Genomic DNA, 20,870 nt, shown 5'->3' with positions numbered 1-20,870 from the left:
CTAACCCAAGACCTGAACCACAAAGCAGGTGGTCATCTGGGGGTATATTCAAGAGATTGCAGTGTTAGCACATGTTCAGGTGTTGCTGTGCTAAACTATATATTTTTCTTGGCACGGTAGTAAGTCAGTCATGTCACATCTCTGGGTTGCATTTGGCTGCGTTCCTTCCTGCGCCGTTTACAACATTGCTGCACACTCTTGAATGTATGTTCTCTCAGTGAAGCCTTGGCCAGCGCACTTTGGACCGCTGAGCTTATTGAGTCCTGTCACCAAAGTGGCACTGACTCCCACACCGTTGTACTAATTGTGGGGGTTCTGGAATCAATATTCCCGGGCCTTTTCTTATCTCTGTTGAATGTTTTATACTCGGACGCATTTTCCCATTTCTTTTTGTAAATCTAGAGAGTTTAAAAAAGAAAAAGAAGAAAAAAACGGATCATCTGTTGCTCATGCTTTTCAGTAGCTGCCTGCCAATGTGATGCTTTGATACTGTGTACATTTCTGATGGGCATGATGAGGTGTATTGGGGTTTGCTGTGGGCAGCCATTAGAATAACCTCATCGTATCCCGCATAGGGGGAGGAAGCATGCCACGCACCTCTGTGCATAATACTCTCATACAGTACATACTGTAGACAGTCTGTAAACACTGTTGATCATAGTGTTATTATTTTGTATATCTGTCTGTTGAAGTTATATCCACCGTTCTGTTTTTCTTAAAAGGATGCCCCACTGCCCTGTTCTGTCCAGCCCCGCCCCCCTTCCCTTCCCAGCTGTGAGGTGTTAAACTCAACATCACACCTGCTGTTCATCCTGGCTCGTTTTGAAATGGTTCTTTTTGCAGTTGGTGTAGAGCTTTCTCCTCTGACAACTTGATTTCATAGACATATAGGCTGTAACTGAGAGAAATATTCGATTCGGTTGTATATTTTTGATTATACATTGTTGGAATTTGAGTTCGGGGATGGGGGAGGGGAGGGGGGGGTCATAAAAGTAACAATTTATGTAACATTTGTATGTAAGATAAGATTCAAAACGAATAAATGATAAGTGTTACTGCCTTGCTCTTCTTATCGGTGCTGCACAGAATGTTCTGTTTGGATTGAAGAGGTTAAGATATTTGTCCCGTTCACATGATCTATTTAAACCTCCTTACAAGGGTTCCCACAGTCATGGAAAACCTGGAAGTCGTAGAATTTCAAAATCATATTTTCCAGACCTGGAAAAGTAATCGAAGTAGTTACATACAAAGTTTTGGAAAAGTAATTGAATTGTGTTGTGTGTAATGACACATAGGACACACCTCTTTTTTTTATTGTGTTTTAGCGCTTGTATTTTATGGGAAATTCAGGATTCATTAGTTTCCATGTAATCATTACTGCAAAATTTCAGAAGGTGGCCGTAATGCACGAAAAGCTCTGCCAACCGCCATAAAACGAGAAAACAGAAGAAGACAGCTGATTTTCTTTCACGACATTGGGGCTGGTTTTGGACTCTCCGTATTTGCAGATGATGGGGCAGTCTGGAAAAGAGGCAGAAATATTAAACACACAACAGAGAATGCAGGAAGCACTGAATCAAATAGTTGATTGGGGAAGCAGGTGGGGATTTAAGATATCAGTGGAAAAAACAAAGTATGTTGTATTTGGTAATAAGAAAACTGAGTGTCAGGGTTTGTTTATGTATGGGCAGACAATTGAGAGGGTAAAAGAATTCAAATGTTTGGGAGTGCACCTTGATGAAAGGTTAACATGGAAAAAGCATATAGACAGCATAGTCACAAAGTGTGAAAAGGTAGTCAATGTAATGCGGTCCCTCTCAGGAAGTACATGGGGTGCAGGTCAGGACGCACAATTAATGATTTACAGAGCAATGATAAGATCAAGAATAGACTATGGGTGTTTATGTTATGGAACAGCAGCCAAATCATCTCTCAAGAAATTGGAGGTAGGACCTCCTACACATGCTTTGGAGCTGCCCCGTGATTGAAGAGTTTTGGAAGTACGTTATTACATTAACTTCAGAGATAGTAGGCTCTCAAATTGGACAGGACCCAAAATTATGGATATTGGGGGACATGAGCTCTGCTGAAGTGAACCAGTACAAGAAATACTTTATCCTACTTGGTAGTACTGCAGTTAAAAAATGCATACTGATCAACTGGAAATCACAAGTATCTCCATCACAGAGACACTGGATTAACGAGCTCGTGTCTTACTGTACTCCAGAGAAGATATTGTATAATGTAAGAAAGAAACCTGCAACCTTCCAGAAAATTTGGGGGCCCTTTATCGATATGCTACCGTCTCTAAGAACAGGTGACCATAGCTAATTAGCATCTCTACCTGGACCAAACCTAATTTTAATGAATGCTAGAAAATGTTTGTATGTATGTATGTATGTATGTATGTGTGTATGTATGTATATATATATGTATGTATGTATGTATGTATGTAGAGATCCATACAAGGGAGATGGGTGGGGGGAGGGATGGGGTTGGGATTTATTTGTTTATTTTGTTTGGTTTGTCTTGTTTTATTTTACGCAATGTGCGTGTGCTCAAGCAGAGATGTTTATGTAATATTGTCAACGAATGAGCAACTGTACAAAAAATAAAACAAATCTTGAAAAAAAGAAAAAGAAAGTGGAGGTCGTGCAGGGCAGGCAAAGGCACTGAGAGTTTGCTGTGGGGCCTTCCGTACCTCTCCAATTCCAGCTCTACTTGTAGAAATGGGGGAAACTCCATTGGGAATACGACGAACAAAACTAGCAATGCAATATATAAGTAAACTAAGGGGACACCAAGGGGAGAACTTCAAAGTTAATAAAGAGATGGAAGAGCTGGAGTCGGGACAGGTAGGGGTGGCCCCTATAATTCACTGGTACCACCGTGGCTTTTGCCTACACCAGAAATAGATTTCACTGTTTTAGAAACGATAAGAAAACATGAGAATACAGATTATAGTAAAGTAGTGGGGGGAAGGCTAAAAAACAACTGGGAACATTATCTCCAAATTTATACAGATGGGGCCCAAGATCCCAAAACTGGAAAATCTGGATTTGCATTTTACATTCCAGATTTGGAAATTGTGAAATCTAGACCAGTGGTTCTCAAATGGGGGTCCGTGGCACTTTGCCAGGGGGTCCGCGAAAAGTTTTCAGGTAAAACCCCCCCCCCCCCCCCCTTTTTTTTTTTTTTTTTTTTTTTTACTTATTCCTTCTCAAACTACTTCCTACATGGTGCTAGTCTATCAAAATATCTTGGCTGTAATTGATTGTGTTGCATAGTGGTTTTCTGTACTGTTGACAAATTGTGATATTGTAAGTCGCTTTGGACAAAACAAAAGCGTCTGCTAAATGACGTAATGTAATAAAAAAAATAAAAAAGAATGTGTGTGTGCAAAATCTTCATAGTTCAACGAAAATAGCTTATGCTTTAAATCTAAAATGGTTCATGGATTACATTCTAATAACAAACCTATCAAATTAAAAGTCAAGCACGTTACCGTGGAAACAATTAAGCTTAGCCCAAAATCACAAATCAGAATGAGGGGGTCCCCGGTATATTTTCTATCTTGTAAGGGGTCCTTGGCTGAAAAACATTTGAGAACCTCTGATCTAGACGACTGTCTGAGGGGGTTTCAGTGTATACAACAGAACTAATTGCTATAATATGGGCATTGCAGTGGGTGGAGGAGGTGAGGCCGAGCCAGGATTCGGCCTCAGTTCTGATGACTTTGAGGGGAGGAAGCCTGGGAGCCCGCTCAGATCTTGTAGTGGAGCTGTTGGTTCTGTTGTATAGGATTGAGCATGCTGGAGGTTCAGTGGGGTTTCTGTGGGTGCCAGCCCATGTGGGAGTGGAAGGGAATGAGGTAGCTGACATGGCAGCTAAAAAGTCCCTGAAGAAAGCTGTCGATCTGAGAGTGCCCATTGGGACGTATGAGTGTAGCTCCATTATCAAAAGAAGAATAACAGCTGTGTGGCAGAAAGAGTGGGAAAATGAAAAGAAGGGGCGGCACTACTTTGATATACAAAATAGTGTAAGAAAAGAGCATTGTTATTTAGGGAGTGAGAGAAGACACACAGTTGTGATGACTAGATTGAGACTGGGGCACTGTGGACTGGCATGGGACTTGGCAAAGATGGGAAAACATGAAGATGGATTGCGTGCGACATGCAAAAATCAACAAACTGTGAAACACGTACTCATGGAATGTAACTGTTACACACAAGAAAGAGAAAGGCTGTATGCTGCTGTATTAAGCCCAATTTCTGCTTCGTCTCCACCACCTGAGGCCGACCAACACAGCACTCCAACAGAAGCTGGGCCTGTGGAGGGTGGGGGGGCAATGTTACATAAACTGTATTTTTACGTTATCACAAGTTCTTGATGACTCACAAGAACAGAATGGAACCAAAGACTGTATTTTTCTTTTTATTGAAAAATGATAGAAGATACTGGGGGAAATGTCAAAAATCTCACACTGGATCGCAGTTAGAATTGATAAAGTCAAAGTTTATTGTTTTGAAGAAATCAAATCTATGAACTAAAATATATTCTATAAGGTGCTGCCTCACTAGAGCTGCATATGATTCAAGCCTGTTCTTTTCTAACACCTGTAGCTCTTACTGTTATACAGCAGTTTTTATCAGCACATTAAAGTACACAGGTGAAGTCACTCTAACCTGTACCTCTTACTGTTATACAGCAGTTTTTATCAGCACATTAAAGTACACAGGTGAAGTATCTCTAACCTGTAACTCTTACTATTATACAGCAGTTTTAAATGGGACATTAAAGTACACAGGTGAAGTCACTCTAACCTGTAACTCTTACTGTTATACAGCAGTTTTTATCAGCACATTAAAGTACACAGGTGAAGTCACTCTAACCTGTACCTCTTACTGTTATACATCAGTTTTTATCAGCACATTAAAGTACACAGGTGACGTATCTCTAACCTGTAACTCTTACTATTATACAGCAGTTTTTATCAGCACATTAAAGTACACAGGTGAAGTCACTCTAAGCTGTAACTCTTACTGTTATACAGCAGTTTTAAATGGGACATTAAAGTACACAGGTGAAGTCACTCTAACCTGTAACTCTTACTGTTATACAGCAGTTTTTATCAGCACATTAAAGTACACAGGTGAAGTCACTCTAACCTGTACCTCTGTTATACAGCAGTTTTTATCAGCACATTCAAGTACACAGGTGAAGTCTCTCTAACCTGTAACTCTTACTGTTATACAGCAGTTTTTATCAGCACATTAAAGTACACAGGTGAAGTATCTCTAACCTGTACCTCTTACTGTTATACAGCGGTTTTTATCAGCACATTCAAGTACACAGGTGAAGTCACTCTAACCTGTACCTCTTACTGTTATACAGCAGTTTTTATCAGCACATTCAAGTACACAGGTGAAGTCACTCTAACCTGTACCTCTTACTGTTATACAGCAGTTTTTATCATCACATTAAAGTACACAGGTGAAGTCACTCTAACCTGTAACTCTTACTGTTATACAGCAGTTTTAAATGGGACATTAAAGTACACAGGTGAAGTCACTCTAACCTGTAACTCTTACTGTTATACAGCAGTTTTAAATGGGACATTAAAGTACACAGGTGAAGTCACTCTAACCTGTAACTCTTACTGTTATACAGCAGTTTTAAATGGGACATTAAAGTACACAGGTGAAGTCACTCTAACCTGTAACTCTTACTGTTATACAGCAGTTTTAAATGGGACATTAAAGTACACAGGTGAAGTCACTCTAACCTGTAACTCTTACTGTTATACAGCAGTTTTAAATGGGACATTAAAGTACACAGGTGAAGTCACTCTAACCTGTAACTCTTACTGTTATACAGCAGTTTTTATCATCACATTAAAGTACACAGGTGAAGTATCTCTAACCTGTAACTCTTACTGTTATACAGCAGTTTTAAATGGGACATTAAAGTACACAGGTGAAGTCACTCTAACCTGTACCTCTTACTGTTATACAGCAGTTTTTATCAGCACATTAAAGTACACAGGTGAAGTCACTCTAACCTGTACCTCTTACTGTTATACAGCAGTTTTTATCAGCACATTAAAGTACACAGGTGAAGTCACTCTAACCTGTACCTCTTACTGTTATACAGCAGTTTTAAATGGGACATTAAAGTACACAGGTGAAGTCACTCTAACCTGTAACTCTTACTGTTATACAGCAGTTTTTATCATCACATTAAAGTACACAGGTGAAGTATCTCTAACCTGTAACTCTTACTGTTATACAGCAGTTTTAAATGGGACATTAAAGTACACAGGTGAAGTCACTCTAACCTGTAACTCTTACTGTTATACTGCAGTTTTTATCAGCACATTAAAGTACACAGGTGAAGTCACTCTAACCTGTAACTCTTACTGTTATACTGCAGTTTTTATCATCACATTAAAGTACACAGGTGAAGTCACTCTAACCTGTACCTCTTACTGTTATACTGCAGTTTTTTATCAGCACATTAAAGTACACAGGTGAAGTCACTCTAACCTGTAACTCTTACTGTTATACTGCAGTTTTTATCAGCACATTAAAGTACACAGGTGAAGTCACTCTAACCTGTACCTCTTACTGTTATACAGCAGTTTTTATCAGCACATTAAAGTACACAGGTGAAGTATCTCTAACCTGTACCTCTTACTGTTATACAGCAGTTTTAAATGGGACATTAAAGTACACAGGTGAAGTATCTCTAACCTGTAACTCTTACTGTTATACAGCAGTTTTAAATGGGACATTAAAGTACACAGGTGAAGTCACTCTAACCTGTAACTCTTACTATTATACAGCGGTTTTTATCAGCACATTAAAGTACACAGGTGAAGTCTCTCTAACCTGTAACTCTTACTGTTATACAGCAGTTTTTATCAGCACATGAAAGTACACAGGTGAAGTCACTCTAACCTGTACCTCTTACTGTTATACAGCAGTTTTAAATGGGACATTAAAGTACACAGGTGAAGTCACTCTAACCTGTAACTCTTACTGTTATACAGCAGTTTTTATCAGCACATTCAAGTACACAGGTGAAGTCACTCTAACCTGTAACTCTTACTGTTATACAGCAGTTTTTATCAGCACATTAAAGTACACAGGTGAAGTCACTCTAACCTGTAACTCTTACTGTTATACAGCAGTTTTTATCAGCACATTAAAGTACACAGGTGAAGTCACTCTAACCTGTAACTCTTACTGTTATACAGCAGTTTTTAAATGGGACATTAAAGTACACAGGTGAAGTCACTCTAACCTGTAACTCTTACTGTTATACAGCAGTTTTTATCAGCACATTAAAGTACACAGGTGAAGTCACTCTAACCTGTAACTCTTACTGTTATACAGCAGTTTTTATCATCACATTAAAGTACACAGGTGAAGTCACTCTAACCTGTACCTCTTACTGTTATACAGCAGTTTTTATCAGCACATTAAAGTACACAGGTGAAGTCACTCTAAGCTGTACCTCTTACTGTTATACAGCAGTTTTTATCATCACATTAAAGTACACAGGTGAAGTCACTCTAACCTGTAACTCTTACTGTTATACAGCAGTTTTTATCATCACATTAAAGTACACAGGTGAAGTCACTCTAACCTGTACCTCTTACTGTTATACAGCAGTTTTTATCAGCACATTAAAGTACACAGGTGAAGTCACTCTAACCTGTACCTCTTACTGTTATACAGCAGTTTTTATCAGCACATTAAAGTACACAGGTGAAGTCACTCTAAGCTGTAACTCTTACTATTATACAGCGGTTTTTATCATCACATTCAAGTACACAGGTGAAGTCACTCTAAGCTGTAACTCTTACTGTTATACAGCAGTTTTTATCAGCACATTAAAGTACACAGGTGAAGTCACTCTAACCTGTAACTCTTACTGTTATACAGCAGTTTTTATCATCACATTCAAGTACACAGGTGAAGTCACTCTAACCTGTTCCTCTTACTGTTATACAGCCGTTTTTATCAGCACATTAAAGTACACAGGTGAAGTCACTCTAACCTGTACCTCTTACTGTTATACAGCAGTTTTTATCAGCACATTAAAGTACACAGGTGAAGTCACTCTAAGCTGTAACTCTTACTGTTATACAGCAGTTTTTATCAGCACATTAAAGTACACAGGTGAAGTCACTCTAACCTGTAACTCTTACTATTATACAGCGGTTTTTATCAGCACATTAAAGTACACAGGTGAAGTCACTCTAACCTGTACCTCTTACTGTTATACTGCAGTTTTTATCATCACATTAAAGTACACAGGTGAAGTCACTCTAACCTGTAACTCTTACTGTTATACAGCAGTTTTTATCAGCACATTAAAGTACACAGGTGAAGTCACTCTAACCTGTACCTCTTACTGTTATACAGCAGTTTTTATCATCACATTAAAGTACACAGGTGAAGTCACTCTAACCTGTACCTCTTACTATTATACAGCGGTTTTTATCAGCACATTAAAGTACACAGGTGAAGTCACTCTAACCTGTACCTCTTACTGTTATACTGCAGTTTTTATCATCACATTAAAGTACACAGGTGAAGTCACTCTAACCTGTAACTCTTACTGTTATACAGCAGTTTTTATCATCACATTAAAGTACACAGGTGAAGTCACTCTAACCTGTACCTCTTACTGTTATACTGCAGTTTTTATCATCACATTAAAGTACACAGGTGAAGTCACTCTAACCTGTAACTCTTACTGTTATACAGCAGTTTTTATCATCACATTAAAGTACACAGGTGAAGTCACTCTAACCTGTACCTCTTACTGTTATACTGCAGTTTTTATCAGCACATTAAAGTACACAGGTGAAGTCACTCTAACCTGTAACTCTTACTGTTATACAGCAGTTTTTATCAGCACATTAAAGTACACAGGTGAAGTCACTCTAACCTGTAACTCTTACTGTTATACAGCAGTTTTAAATGGGACATTAAAGTACACAGGTGAAGTCACTCTAACCTGTAACTCTTACTGTTATACAGCAGTTTTAAATGGGACATTAAAGTACACAGGTGAAGTCACTCTAACCTGTAACTCTTACTGTTATACAGCAGTTTTAAATGGGACATTAAAGTACACAGGTGAAGTCACTCTAACCTGTAACTCTTACTGTTATACAGCAGTTTTTATCATCACATTAAAGTACACAGGTGAAGTCACTCTAACCTGTAACTCTTACTGTTATACAGCAGTTTTTATCAGCACATTAAAGTACACAGGTGAAGTCACTCTAACCTGTAACTCTTACTGTTATACAGCAGTTTTTATCAGCACATTAAAGTACACAGGTGAAGTCACTCTAACCTGTAACTCTTACTGTTATACAGCAGTTTTTATCAGCACATTAAAGTACACAGGTGAAGTCACTCTAACCTGTAACTCTTACTGTTATACAGCAGTTTTTATCAGCACATTAAAGTACACAGGTGAAGTCACTCTAACCTGTAACTCTTACTGTTATACAGCAGTTTTAAATGGGACATTAAAGTACACAGGTGAAGTCACTCTAACCTGTAACTCTTACTATTATACAGCGGTTTTTATCAGCACATTAAAGTACACAGGTGAAGTCACTCTAACCTGTAACTCTTACTATTATACAGCGGTTTTTATCAGCACATTAAAGTACACAGGTGAAGTCACTCTAACCTGTAACTCTTACTGTTATACAGCAGTTTTAAATGGGACATTAAAGTACACAGGTGAAGTCACTCTAACCTGTAACTCTTACTGTTATACAGCAGTTTTAAATGGGACATTAAAGTACACAGGTGAAGTCACTCTAACCTGTAACTCTTACTGTTATACAGCAGTTTTTAGCAGCACATTAAAGTACACAGGTGAAGTCACTCTAACAACATGGCAAGAGCATATCTTCTTCCTTTTTGCTTCCTACTTCACAGTACATATATGGGTGTAGTATACATTTCCTTCAATAAAAAAAAAGTTTAACAAAAAGGTTTGTCTATATATATATACATACATGTGTATATATATATATACATACATGTATATATATATGTCTACATTTTAGTGTAATATACATATGAAGTGTACACCTTCGTGCTTCACATGACATGCACACATCCAGCTGGGTCTGCCTACCAGCTCACATGACATGCACACATCCAGCTGGGTCTGCCTACCAGCTCTGCGAGGAAATGTGAGGATTTTGTGAGGATGTGAGGATCTTGAAAAACTGCTGCGTTTGGCTTTTCTGGCTCTGATTCTCTGGAAGAAAGCCTCGCGCTCTCCGTCATTGGCAAAGTGAAATGGCCGAGCCGTCTCCTGGTTCTCTGCAGACTCCTTCAGCGTCACCCTCACAGGTTGGGTCTCCTCTTTCTTCAGCGTCACCCTCACAGGTTGGGTCTCCTCTTTCTTCAGCGTCACCCTCAGAGGTTGTGTCTCTCCTTTCTTCAGCGTCACCCTCAGAGGTTGTGTCTCTCCTTTCTTCAGCGTCACCCTCACAGGTTGTGTCTCTCCTTTCTTCAGCGTCACCCTCAGAGGTCGTGTCTCCTCTCTCGGAATCCACTCAGCCGCTGTGAATCTCTCCGCGTCTGCCGTCATCTGATTGGCTCTGTCCTGAGCTGAACTCAAGGGATTGTCCATCAGAGGAGCAGCCATCTTCTTGATGACTTTACTGTTGAGCTCAGGATGGAGGCTGATGTTCATCAGCTTGCTGCTGGCATATTTGTTCTTGACAGACTGGAGGGAAACACAAGGTGTTATTAGCTCATGCTAAAAACAACACGTCATCTTATAAGTTAAGTTAAGTTAAGTTATCCTTTATTTATCCCCTTGGGGAAATTCATAATAATAATAGTATTGAGACATTATTAGCTCATGCTAAAAACAACACGTCATCTTATTGAGACTGTTGCACTGTTGGAAACCAACTCACCAGGAACTTTGTTTTTCCCTCGTTCACAGTCACCACATTTTTTGCAATGAGCTGCATGACTGGCTTGAGGTGGGCCTCGTCATAGTTGGAGAAGTGCTGCTGTAGAGGAGTCTGCAACACAACAAGAGAGGAGAGATCAGTCCTGTCATTTACCTTCTGAACTCATAACTCAACCTTTGAATCCATCTGTAGGCCTATATAGACTTCTCACCCATGAAAGGCCATCAAGGAGCAGCTGGGAGAGGCAGAGGGAAGCTGCAGCGACCTCAGAGGGATGGTACTGCACCATGTTGTAGTCCATCAGAGTTAACTCCAGGAGGTACTCTGCCACCCTCTCTGTCTCTAAAAAGGACTAGACATACAGAAGACAGTCACTTTAATTGCCTTGATGACATCAACTACATGAAGACAGGAGACGAAATATATATTTATGGTGGTTGGCATATATATATATGTACTCACGCTTGCAACCTTTGAAGCCCGCCTAAGAAAGTCCAGTGGCAGAGGGCGTCCCAGGTCAAAATTGAGTTTCCTCAAAATCCCCTGCTCCATCTTGAGAATCTGGGCCGTTGTGAATCTATTGCCCGTGCTGCTGGCAAATTCTGCAAGCTCCGGACTCCAGTTCTCCTCGTACTTTGAGGCGAGCCACAAGGCCGTCACCCCGACAAGCTGCAGCTCGCTACGAGGCACCTCCTGGACCTGCAGCACATAATAAGAAGAGCGTTAGCTAGCTGCTACTGCTAGTTCACAGAAGATGAAAAAAAGAAAACATTTTAAAACAAGTTTGTACCTGTAGAAAACGATCAAAAATGGCGATTGAGAGATACAACGTCTCCTGAACGAGTGGGGAGCGGGAGTGGACACGGACCATCCAATCAACTGTACGAGCTCGCATGTGTGGAGTGATTTTGTAGCCCTTCATGTACTCTGCTCGCACAGCCTGCTGAGCCTGTGGAGAGTGAGACAGAACCACTTGTCATAGAAAATACACACTCGAGCATGGCAGCTCAAAATAGACTAATCAGGGTGGTATTAGATTATATATATATTTTTTTAAATAATTTTAGTTAATTATTATATTAATCAAGCAATCAATCAATCAAAAGCAGAGTATTACCTCAATGAGGTGCAAATAGGCATAGATGTCTTTGACATACTCCGAGCAGAGCTCTGGAAAGTCGGCATCGCACTCGTCAATGTCCTCAATGGGGCGCGTCTCTGAGAAAGCCTGGCACATCATTTCCTCCTCCTCTGTCATGGACACATCTGTCACAGCGGGGAGCGGCTCTTCTTTGACTGGTCCAGTCTTCTGAAGGAACAAAGTTCACTCAGAGTCAGGCATACTGTTTGTTTTTTTATATATTATTATTTCTGATTTCTCCCCTATTTTCTCCCCAATTGTACTTGGCCAATTCCCCCTGCTGCCCCGGTTGCTGCCCCACACCCTCTGCCGATCTGGGGAGAGCCATAGACACACACATGCTTCCTCCGAGACGAGGGGAAGCAGTTAGCAGCCGCTTCTTTTCACCTGACAGCGGGGAGCTTCACTGGCAGGACATGGCACGTGGGAGGATCACGCTATTCCCACCAGTTCCCCTCCGCCCTGAACAGGCGCCCCCGATCGACCAGAGGAGGTGCTGCTCGTGCAGCGACCAGCAAGTCAGGCATATAGACCCTTCTCACAATCATGGAAGTTGGAAACCCTCATTAGTGTTTTGCTTGCACCTGTGTTTACCCTGGCTTCTCGACACAAAATGGCCCCCGTGAGAAGGGTCTATTGTCAGCTAGTTCAACACAAAGCATGTTGCTTCATAGCTTTACCTTTGCCTTAACTGCTCTGCGTGGGCAGTTGGTCAGCTCTCCAAGGACAGCTTTGCTGTGACCAGCTGCTGTAGCTTTCCCCCTATGTACAGGATCCGCACCCCTAGACTGTTAGGAAGAACAATTCAAAACAAAGCAATCAAAAACACTGTAAGGAGGATCTGGCAGCTGTTCTCCACACATACCATGTTATGGTATATGACACACACACACACACACACACACACACACACACACACACACACACACACACACACACACACACACACACACACACACACACACACACACACACACACACACTACTGTATATAGAGACACTGCAGAGCACGTCAGTTTGAAAGCCACGCCCACCATTGGGGAAACCTGGATGGCTTGTCAAAGGTAAAAGCTGCCGTGGAAATATGAACAGATATGGACAGTAGTCTGACGAGGTTTATCCTGTTTTCAAGCAGACAAATGTGTCAAAGAATGATTTCAGCACACTGCCTCCCACAGAGAGGAGAAGGTACATTGACAAAACAAACTGTCCAATTTCATTATTGTTACTCCAATAAAGCTGGATATAAATGATCCCACACAGTGGCCTGACGTGAAATACTTTGACATTTTCACCAGCAAGATAATATCCTGATATTAATTTGACTTCATATTTAAACATCTGAAATGCAATATGCTTTTCAGACTAGTGTGACTGACTGATTGTATGGATTGATGCTAAATTAACTCTGATATGTTAGATAACAATTCAGTGAGATTTCACGTGACTTTTGCACCTTGTAGCCTACTGGCAGTCAATACAGAGCAAAATATCCTGAAACTCATCACACATGAACACAACTCATCTGTTTTATAGAGGAACTGGCTCAGTCCTCTCTCCTTGCAGCCTAGATCCACATGTTTCTTCTCAATGGCTTTCCTGTTTTGCTCAGGAGTGTAAAAAAAAAACTTTAATTGGTGATTTTTTACATTTGTTGTCTGCGCAGCCCACCACACAACTGCTTTTAGCCATGTTTAATTCAAGGAAAATGACGCTGGTGTGTATGGAGGTGAATGGAGAGCTTTCCCCAGTGATGGACGTGGCCTATTTCCTGCAGGGGACTGCCTCCATCTTGCTCTGCTGGTGGTGACCACCCTGCACTGTGGTTCTCTACCTGCTTTCAGTACCTCTGTGTGTGTGTGTGTGTGTGTGTGTGTGTGTGTGTGTGTGTGTGTGTGTGTGTGTGTGTGTGTGTGTGTGTGTGTGTGTGTGTGTGTGTGTGATCTCTACCTGGCTTTTGAGAGCTTTTTTCTTAGCAGGTTGGTCAGCAAAGGACTCATCACTGCGTCTCTTCATGGCCTGCCTAGGGGGCCCAGAGGAGCTGACGGAGGAGCACACAGCTTGTCTCTGATGAGGAAAAACAACAGCAATGACAAACAAGTCCACTCCATTACTACTTTTCTTCTGCCCACCAAATACAACCTTGCCCTCTGGTACCCATCACAACACGATTCACACTGTCTACTGCACAATAATCAACAACCGGAATCAGTTGCTCACATTATGAACAGCTGCCCCGCTTTCAAGGGACTGTATACGGCACGCCACGACCGTATCGTGGATTTGACGTGGATAAAATGTGTATGCGATGACTCCAACTTGCTGGACTGGCAAAAAAAGCTGCAAAACAGTTGGCCAAGTACTGCTCTGTGTCTGCCATCATTGGCAGTCATTTCATTTGGAAAAGACGCTGTCACTTATACCCATAGTCTTAGTCTAATGTTTCTTTTTTGATCTGCCTATGTCTATAGCCTACAGATAACATTGTGAGCATGATCTTGTATTGTATTGCATTGACTCTTGCTACTATTGGGTTTTGATACGATTAATGTCTCTAATCGAAAATCCAATAAAGAAATTAAAATGTGTGTGTGTGTGTGTGATCTCTACCTGGCTTTTGAGAGCTTTTTTCTTAGCAGGTTGGTCAGCAAAGGACTCATCACTGCGTCTCTTCATGGCCTGCCTAGGGGGCCCAGAGGAGCTGACGGAGGGGACCACAGCCCGTCTCTGATGAGGAAAAACAACAGTAATGACAAACAAGTCCACTCCATTACTACTTTTTACATTTCACCTAGTCTTCCTCACAATAAAGCCTTTCCACTTACATGCATAGTAGCCTATGAGGCCATACAAAGTTAATTTGGCCTAAATAAATGAAAATCACTCAAAATAAAGTACATGGCCTTAAAGTGTATTACTATAAGATGGCTGAAACCAGATCCCCCCACATACAATATATGGATTCAAAAAGTGTGGGATATTTACCAGATGGAGCAAATCACTTACACACTAAGGCTTCAGAAACCAATTTTTGTTAAAAGATGGGGGCCTGTCATGACTCTAATAATGCAATGACTACCCAATGCTGTACGCCCCCCTAGTCTAATTTCCATTCTCTTACACATTTCTGATAGATATCACATACATACATAGGGGAGAGTGGGGTGAGTTGTGCCACTTTTTACTTGAGGTGTCTTTAAAGTGAGGGCATGACAGTAATGCCTCCAACCACAATATGTAAATATATTTCAGGATGTTGTGCACCACTGGGAACACTCCCTTTGGATCTTAAATAAACTGTTAAAAAAATATGGCTATTCTTAAAAAAGTGGTCTCTTGGCACAACTTGCCCCCGGTGCGGGGTAAGTTGTGCCTTTGGAGAGAATACGTTGGGGTAAATTGTGCCATTGATTACTGAAGTAAAACAGAACATTTTCATCTCATATACTGTAATGCTATATCAAAGCAAGACAAAATAAAGATAACACTAAAGTCCAGTGTACTATAACAGGGTTAAACAAGGCTAAACGGTAGCAGCAGTTGACCTACATATTTAACATTTTCAGAAATAAAAATGATGTTCAAAATGAACAAAATCAACTATCACAGAGCCAGGCTACACTTGCCAATACTGCAATCTTCTTCAACAAGGTCTATTTAAACATTTAAGAACAAAATGAAATAAAATTTCACTAAATCAACTGCAACTGCACTGGCACAACTTAACCCAGGCCTTTTGGCACAAATCACCCCATCCCCACCATTTTAACAAACTTGTATTATATAGCTGGTTTGGAGCTAACATCATGCTAACAGTATAGCCTCATATTGTAGCTTACTAAAACACTAACACATGTGTGAAATGTTTTCAAGCTTGTCTATAATTGTTCAGACACAACAATAAATAAACCTTGATCATAAAAAATTTACTTTGAGAGGCAAAAACAGTTTTTTGAACTTAAATGTGCTTAGCTCTTGTGCCATCTGCCTCCCTTCTTTGCAGAGTGAGTAAAATGGATGCCTCTTCGAAAATGTGTGGTCAAATGACCAATTTCTTCTATGGTTTTCTAGATACAAGGGGTGGCACAACTTCCCCACTGGCACAACTCACCCCACTCTCCCCTACATACAATCACTAGTTCCCCCGAAGTAAATTTCTCTCTTCTCTCTCTCTTGCTCTCCCTATCTATGAAGCGCTGCTGGACATATGTATATGATGGAGTGGAGGTTTATTATTTTTTATTTGTTTGTTTTCAGTTTTGATGGTCATTATTATTGTCATTACAAAGCTATGAGTGTATATACATTGATAATGTGTACAATAAGCACACTGCTGGAAAAGGAAAAGGAAAAAGTAAACAACTGTAATCGAAGGAATACAATGATGTACAATGTTGATGTAAACCAAATAAAAATTAAGTTAAAAAAAAAAAGAAAAAAAACCCAATGAAAGTAGCTACAATACTATTAATTGTATTTGTATTCTTTGATTTGGAGGAAACGATCTCTATTTAGATAGAGAGATAACAAAAATGTCCTAGTCATTCTTCTAGTGTGTTAACTTGTTGTAAATAAAATGGTGAAGTTGAATTCATCATTTTGCTGGGGACCCCCTGGAACTCCCTCCAGGACCCGTGGCGGTCCCCGAACCCCAGTTTGTCAAATTGGAACTGGGGTCCGGCTTAACCGTGGTTATCAAACAACCACGGTTGTATTTTACATTATCTACATCATGCTATGCTAGCCTGTAAGAAAGAGTTTAGCTAACCTCTGCTAACGTTTCAATTTAAAGATGTAAAATATCGCTGAGTCAGCAGCCTACTCACGGTCAGTTTGAAGGTTGGTGGTGGGGTGAAGACGGTCTCTTCCTCCAGGTTCACCGAGACCTTCGGCTGGAAGAACCTCCTGAACTCTGGAAGTGATAAAAGCAGGGAGTTAGCAGATGCTAGCTGAGCAGAAGCTACATTACACCTTAACGTTAACGTTAGCGCCAATGGCCGCGGACCCGCCGGGGCCAGGCGGGCTGCAAAGATGGCCTTGTTCACTGTAATCAAACCTAGCTGATGTGCACCATATCCTTCATCAAACCCACTTAACTGAACATTTTGAATTGTGGGTACATTCAGTTATGTGTATTTTAATGTGTTTGAGTTGATTAACCGCTACTTACTGCGGCGACCGGCCGGGCAGTCCACTCCAGTCTCCATCTCTCCACACTTCGGTCGAAGTTATTATTTAGTTCGCTAACACCGGGTGAACACGGACCTATAATCAAACTTACTTCGCCGCGGTTAAAGGAAAAAAACTAAGTATTTACACTTAGCAGTTTGTCTCGCTTGCAGAATTGTGTTAGCAGTCAGTCACGCAAGTTGCCGAACGTAGCCTGGTCATCTAACGTTAACTCTCCTCACTGCTCTGACGTCAACTTGTGCCAAGCATACCCGGTGCCACATAGGTGCCAACCAGGTGCCTACTGGCTGTGCCGCCTGTCGTTTGAATCTGCGTTAGCCAATTAGGAAGCAGCATGTTCAATTGCGCTTTATAATCAGCCAACCAAAAAGCAGCAGGGGGTTGTAGCCAAATATCGCTTTGATTACGATAACCTGGCGGCACCAGGCTGTACGTTTATTTACGCCCACTTTCGGTTTAGGCATATACTCACCAAGAGATTTTATCCGCCATTCTTTTTTCCATCTACATTTCGTAAAATGCTTATAAAATAGTTTTGCTTGGGCAAACGATTCAGCTAGGCTATATTTGGAATCAAGAGAGACCATAGAACATTTCACTAGGGAAAAAAACTGATCAAAAAAAAATCTACCGTGCACATGGTGAAGCATGAAGTGACGTCGACTTTGGCTCTCTATATTCGTTCTTGGATGTACAGCTGCTCACTATCCATCCATATTCCAATTGAAACTGTCCATCGTTCCAGGCTAGCAGAGAGGGTTTTAATAGGCCAGAATAAGATGTGAATTATCTTCATATTTATTTAGTCTTTGGCTAGATAGACGGAGTCCTTATCCATGATGGAGGTAATAATTATAACGGTTATGAGTCTTGCATGGCTGGAATCAGAACAGCTCAGACAGCTTGAAGTCCCATGATAAAAATGACTTTATTAAACAATAAAATGTTTTATTGACAAAAAATACTGATGTCATGAATGTAGGCCATTATCAGCTCTATATCTGCTCCATTACATCATAATGTGTTGATTAAAAAAAAGTAATTATGTTATATTTCTCTGTCCAGTTTATACTTTGAGCAGCATATAGACTTTAAACTTTTCTTACTCGGAGACAAACATGTACAGTATGATTCAAACTCATACATACAGTATAATCCTTTATGCCACCTTTATAGTATGAGGAGCTAAATCAACCCATATGAATGGGCGAGACAAAATTCCACAGAATAAACAATACTGTATAAACAAACACATACTATCATGAAAGTAATCAATGAAAGATTCAAATATATAACATGCACACTGTTAGAGAATGAAATTCCACAGCCAAAAGGTAAACAGTGAACCACTTGAAGAAAACCAGTTGAAATGAAATGGAGCCAGGAGTCAGAAGAAGTCGTCTGATATGATGTATTTAACATAGATCTTGGCCAAGAGATGCACTCTTGTATATTCACGGATGGATACACAGGCTTACATACATTGAACAGAAAGTCAAAGATATAGGACACACATCAGATTACATCAGTCTTGACGTACACTTGAAGGCTACTCTGTAGTGTAGACTCAACCAATCTGTTATTCTGGCCCTGTAGAGGGCACCGTGGCACAGTGTGCGATAGAGAGGAGCTGCAAATGCAAGGTACAAGTTATCTAAATACATCTGTCTGTGTATGTACACAGGTTATCCAAATATGATGTCTATCTGTGTATGTACACAGGTCATCTAAATATGAAGTATGTCTGTGTCATAACTATATGTAACTAAAATGGAAATGTATATGAATATATTAATAACTAGTGATTGTCCAAATAAAGGCTAATGTGATGTAAATTTTCTCTATCACACACTATTACATCAATATATTGAGCTTAGACTAGACTTGTTATTACAAATGGGATCTGGTCCAGTCAGTGTGCTCCACCTCTGATATGATTATATGATGCAGTTTGATTGATTCCATCAGGGCTTTTCAAAGTGGGAGGCGGGCCTCCTCCCCACGGGGCTCCAAGCAGTTTCAGGAAGACTCAGTGAATGGCAGTGAAAAATATATGACATTAGTTATTACATACGGTAACTTATCAAAGGTCACATAGAATAGCCTAAATGTGTGTGATTTGATTAAAGAGATAGTTCAAAGATACAGTAGTTTTGGGGAACAAATATATGCCTTCAGACAGACTTTTTTTATATAGGCTATTGGGTGTATCTGAAGTATGTCAACAGCAATACCAGGCTATCTTGACTCAATTGCTGAGTGGCCAACTGGCCATGGGATCAAATAACATCATTGTGATGGGGGAGGGCATCTGAGGAGAGGCCCACAGTCGTGGACCCCTGGAATACAGATTCCACGTGTAGAAGTGATCAATACTACACTGGTTGTCTATGGGAAGACATGAACCTGACCCGATTCAGATCCCACACAAGTATGCAACAACATGGATTATTTCAGAGGCTTTTTCACCTTGACAAGAATATAACGATTGACCAAACACTGCATATGTTGAAGGTTTTTGAGGGGGGGGGGGCATAAAAAAGGTTCAATACAAAAATATCGATGTTGTGTCGGCTTTCAGAAGCTCCTATTGGTTGAACCCTAATAATACATATCTCCACAATACATGGCAGTTTTTTTATGAGTTAATAAAGGTGATGGGGAAAGGCACATGACAATCCAGTTCTAGACGGTCAGACACTTTATTTTCCACAGCCGAAGCTCACAGTAACAGTCTTCTCATCAGCAGCAGTTTCTGCTGGTGTCTTTGGCAGCGGTCTGCTCCGGGTTGGCCCGATCCGATCCTGGTGACACAAACAGCCACAAAGATCATCACACTTCACATCATCGATAGAGAATAAATTCAAGTAAGAGTTCTTGAGATTCGGCTTACTTGATTATATTTAATATGATTGAAGGTCTCATGAGATGAAGAGAATGCCACTAGCACAAGAGAGAGCCAAAGTGAAACGTCACTTCCTGCTTTCTCCCTGTACCAGCGCTGAAAAAATTATGAATGGCGGTGGACGGAGAATAACGTTTACTTTTTTGAATTGTGCCACGGGGTGCCAACGTTAATCTTGTCAATTTACAACAGATGCGATTTAACATCTATGTTTATGAAAACAAAAACAAGAACGAATGTGAAACAGAGATGCATCTCAGTAAAAGGGGTGAACCTGTGGAACAATTTTGATGATGAAATGAAACTGTGCAACTCACTTAAGACTTTCAAAAATATGTATAAATGCAAGATTATAGATAAATATAAAACAGTGGTATAGCCATATTATATATATATATATATATGTATATAGATATATGTTTATATCTATATAACATTATATATTATGGAATTTCGATGCTTCTTAGCCGAGACAACGCCAGTTTGAGTAACATTTTTTATTTAATTTTTAATTTTTCTTTATTTCGTTTCTTTCATTCTCTAAATATTTTATTTTGCACTACAAAGGCTTTTTGAGACTGTGTTAAAAGGGTAGACATAATAAGCCCCGGCTTCAGTCTACACCTTTTGGTCCTGTTTGATCCACATGAAAATTCTTGTAT

At 40.3% G+C, this 20,870-nt stretch overlaps 1 protein-coding gene across 1 annotated transcript; it reads right to left on the bottom strand.

The window, feature by feature from the left end:
* Nucleotides 1–17,320, bottom strand: LOC310770714 (uncharacterized protein; the record flags this gene model as incomplete). Its single annotated transcript, XM_083663441.1, has 12 exons — nucleotides 1–36; nucleotides 1,472–1,521; nucleotides 10,218–10,776; nucleotides 10,973–11,083; nucleotides 11,184–11,324; nucleotides 11,435–11,671; nucleotides 11,763–11,921; nucleotides 12,090–12,281; nucleotides 14,064–14,180; nucleotides 14,724–14,840; nucleotides 16,940–17,025; nucleotides 17,284–17,320. The coding sequence occupies 12 exons, from the start codon at nucleotides 17,318–17,320 to the stop codon at nucleotides 1–3; spliced, it is 1,842 nt and encodes a 613-aa protein (XP_083519567.1).
* Nucleotides 17,321–20,870: the final 3,550 nt, after the last annotated feature.

Source organism: Poromitra crassiceps (assembly GCF_964638095.1).
Source record: "Poromitra crassiceps genome assembly, contig: HAP1_SCAFFOLD_191, whole genome shotgun sequence".
NCBI classification, from domain to species: Eukaryota; Metazoa; Chordata; class Actinopteri; order Beryciformes; family Melamphaidae; genus Poromitra; species Poromitra crassiceps.
The sequence above is the reverse complement of the archived record's forward strand: the minus strand, read 5'-3'. Positions and strand labels throughout refer to the sequence as shown.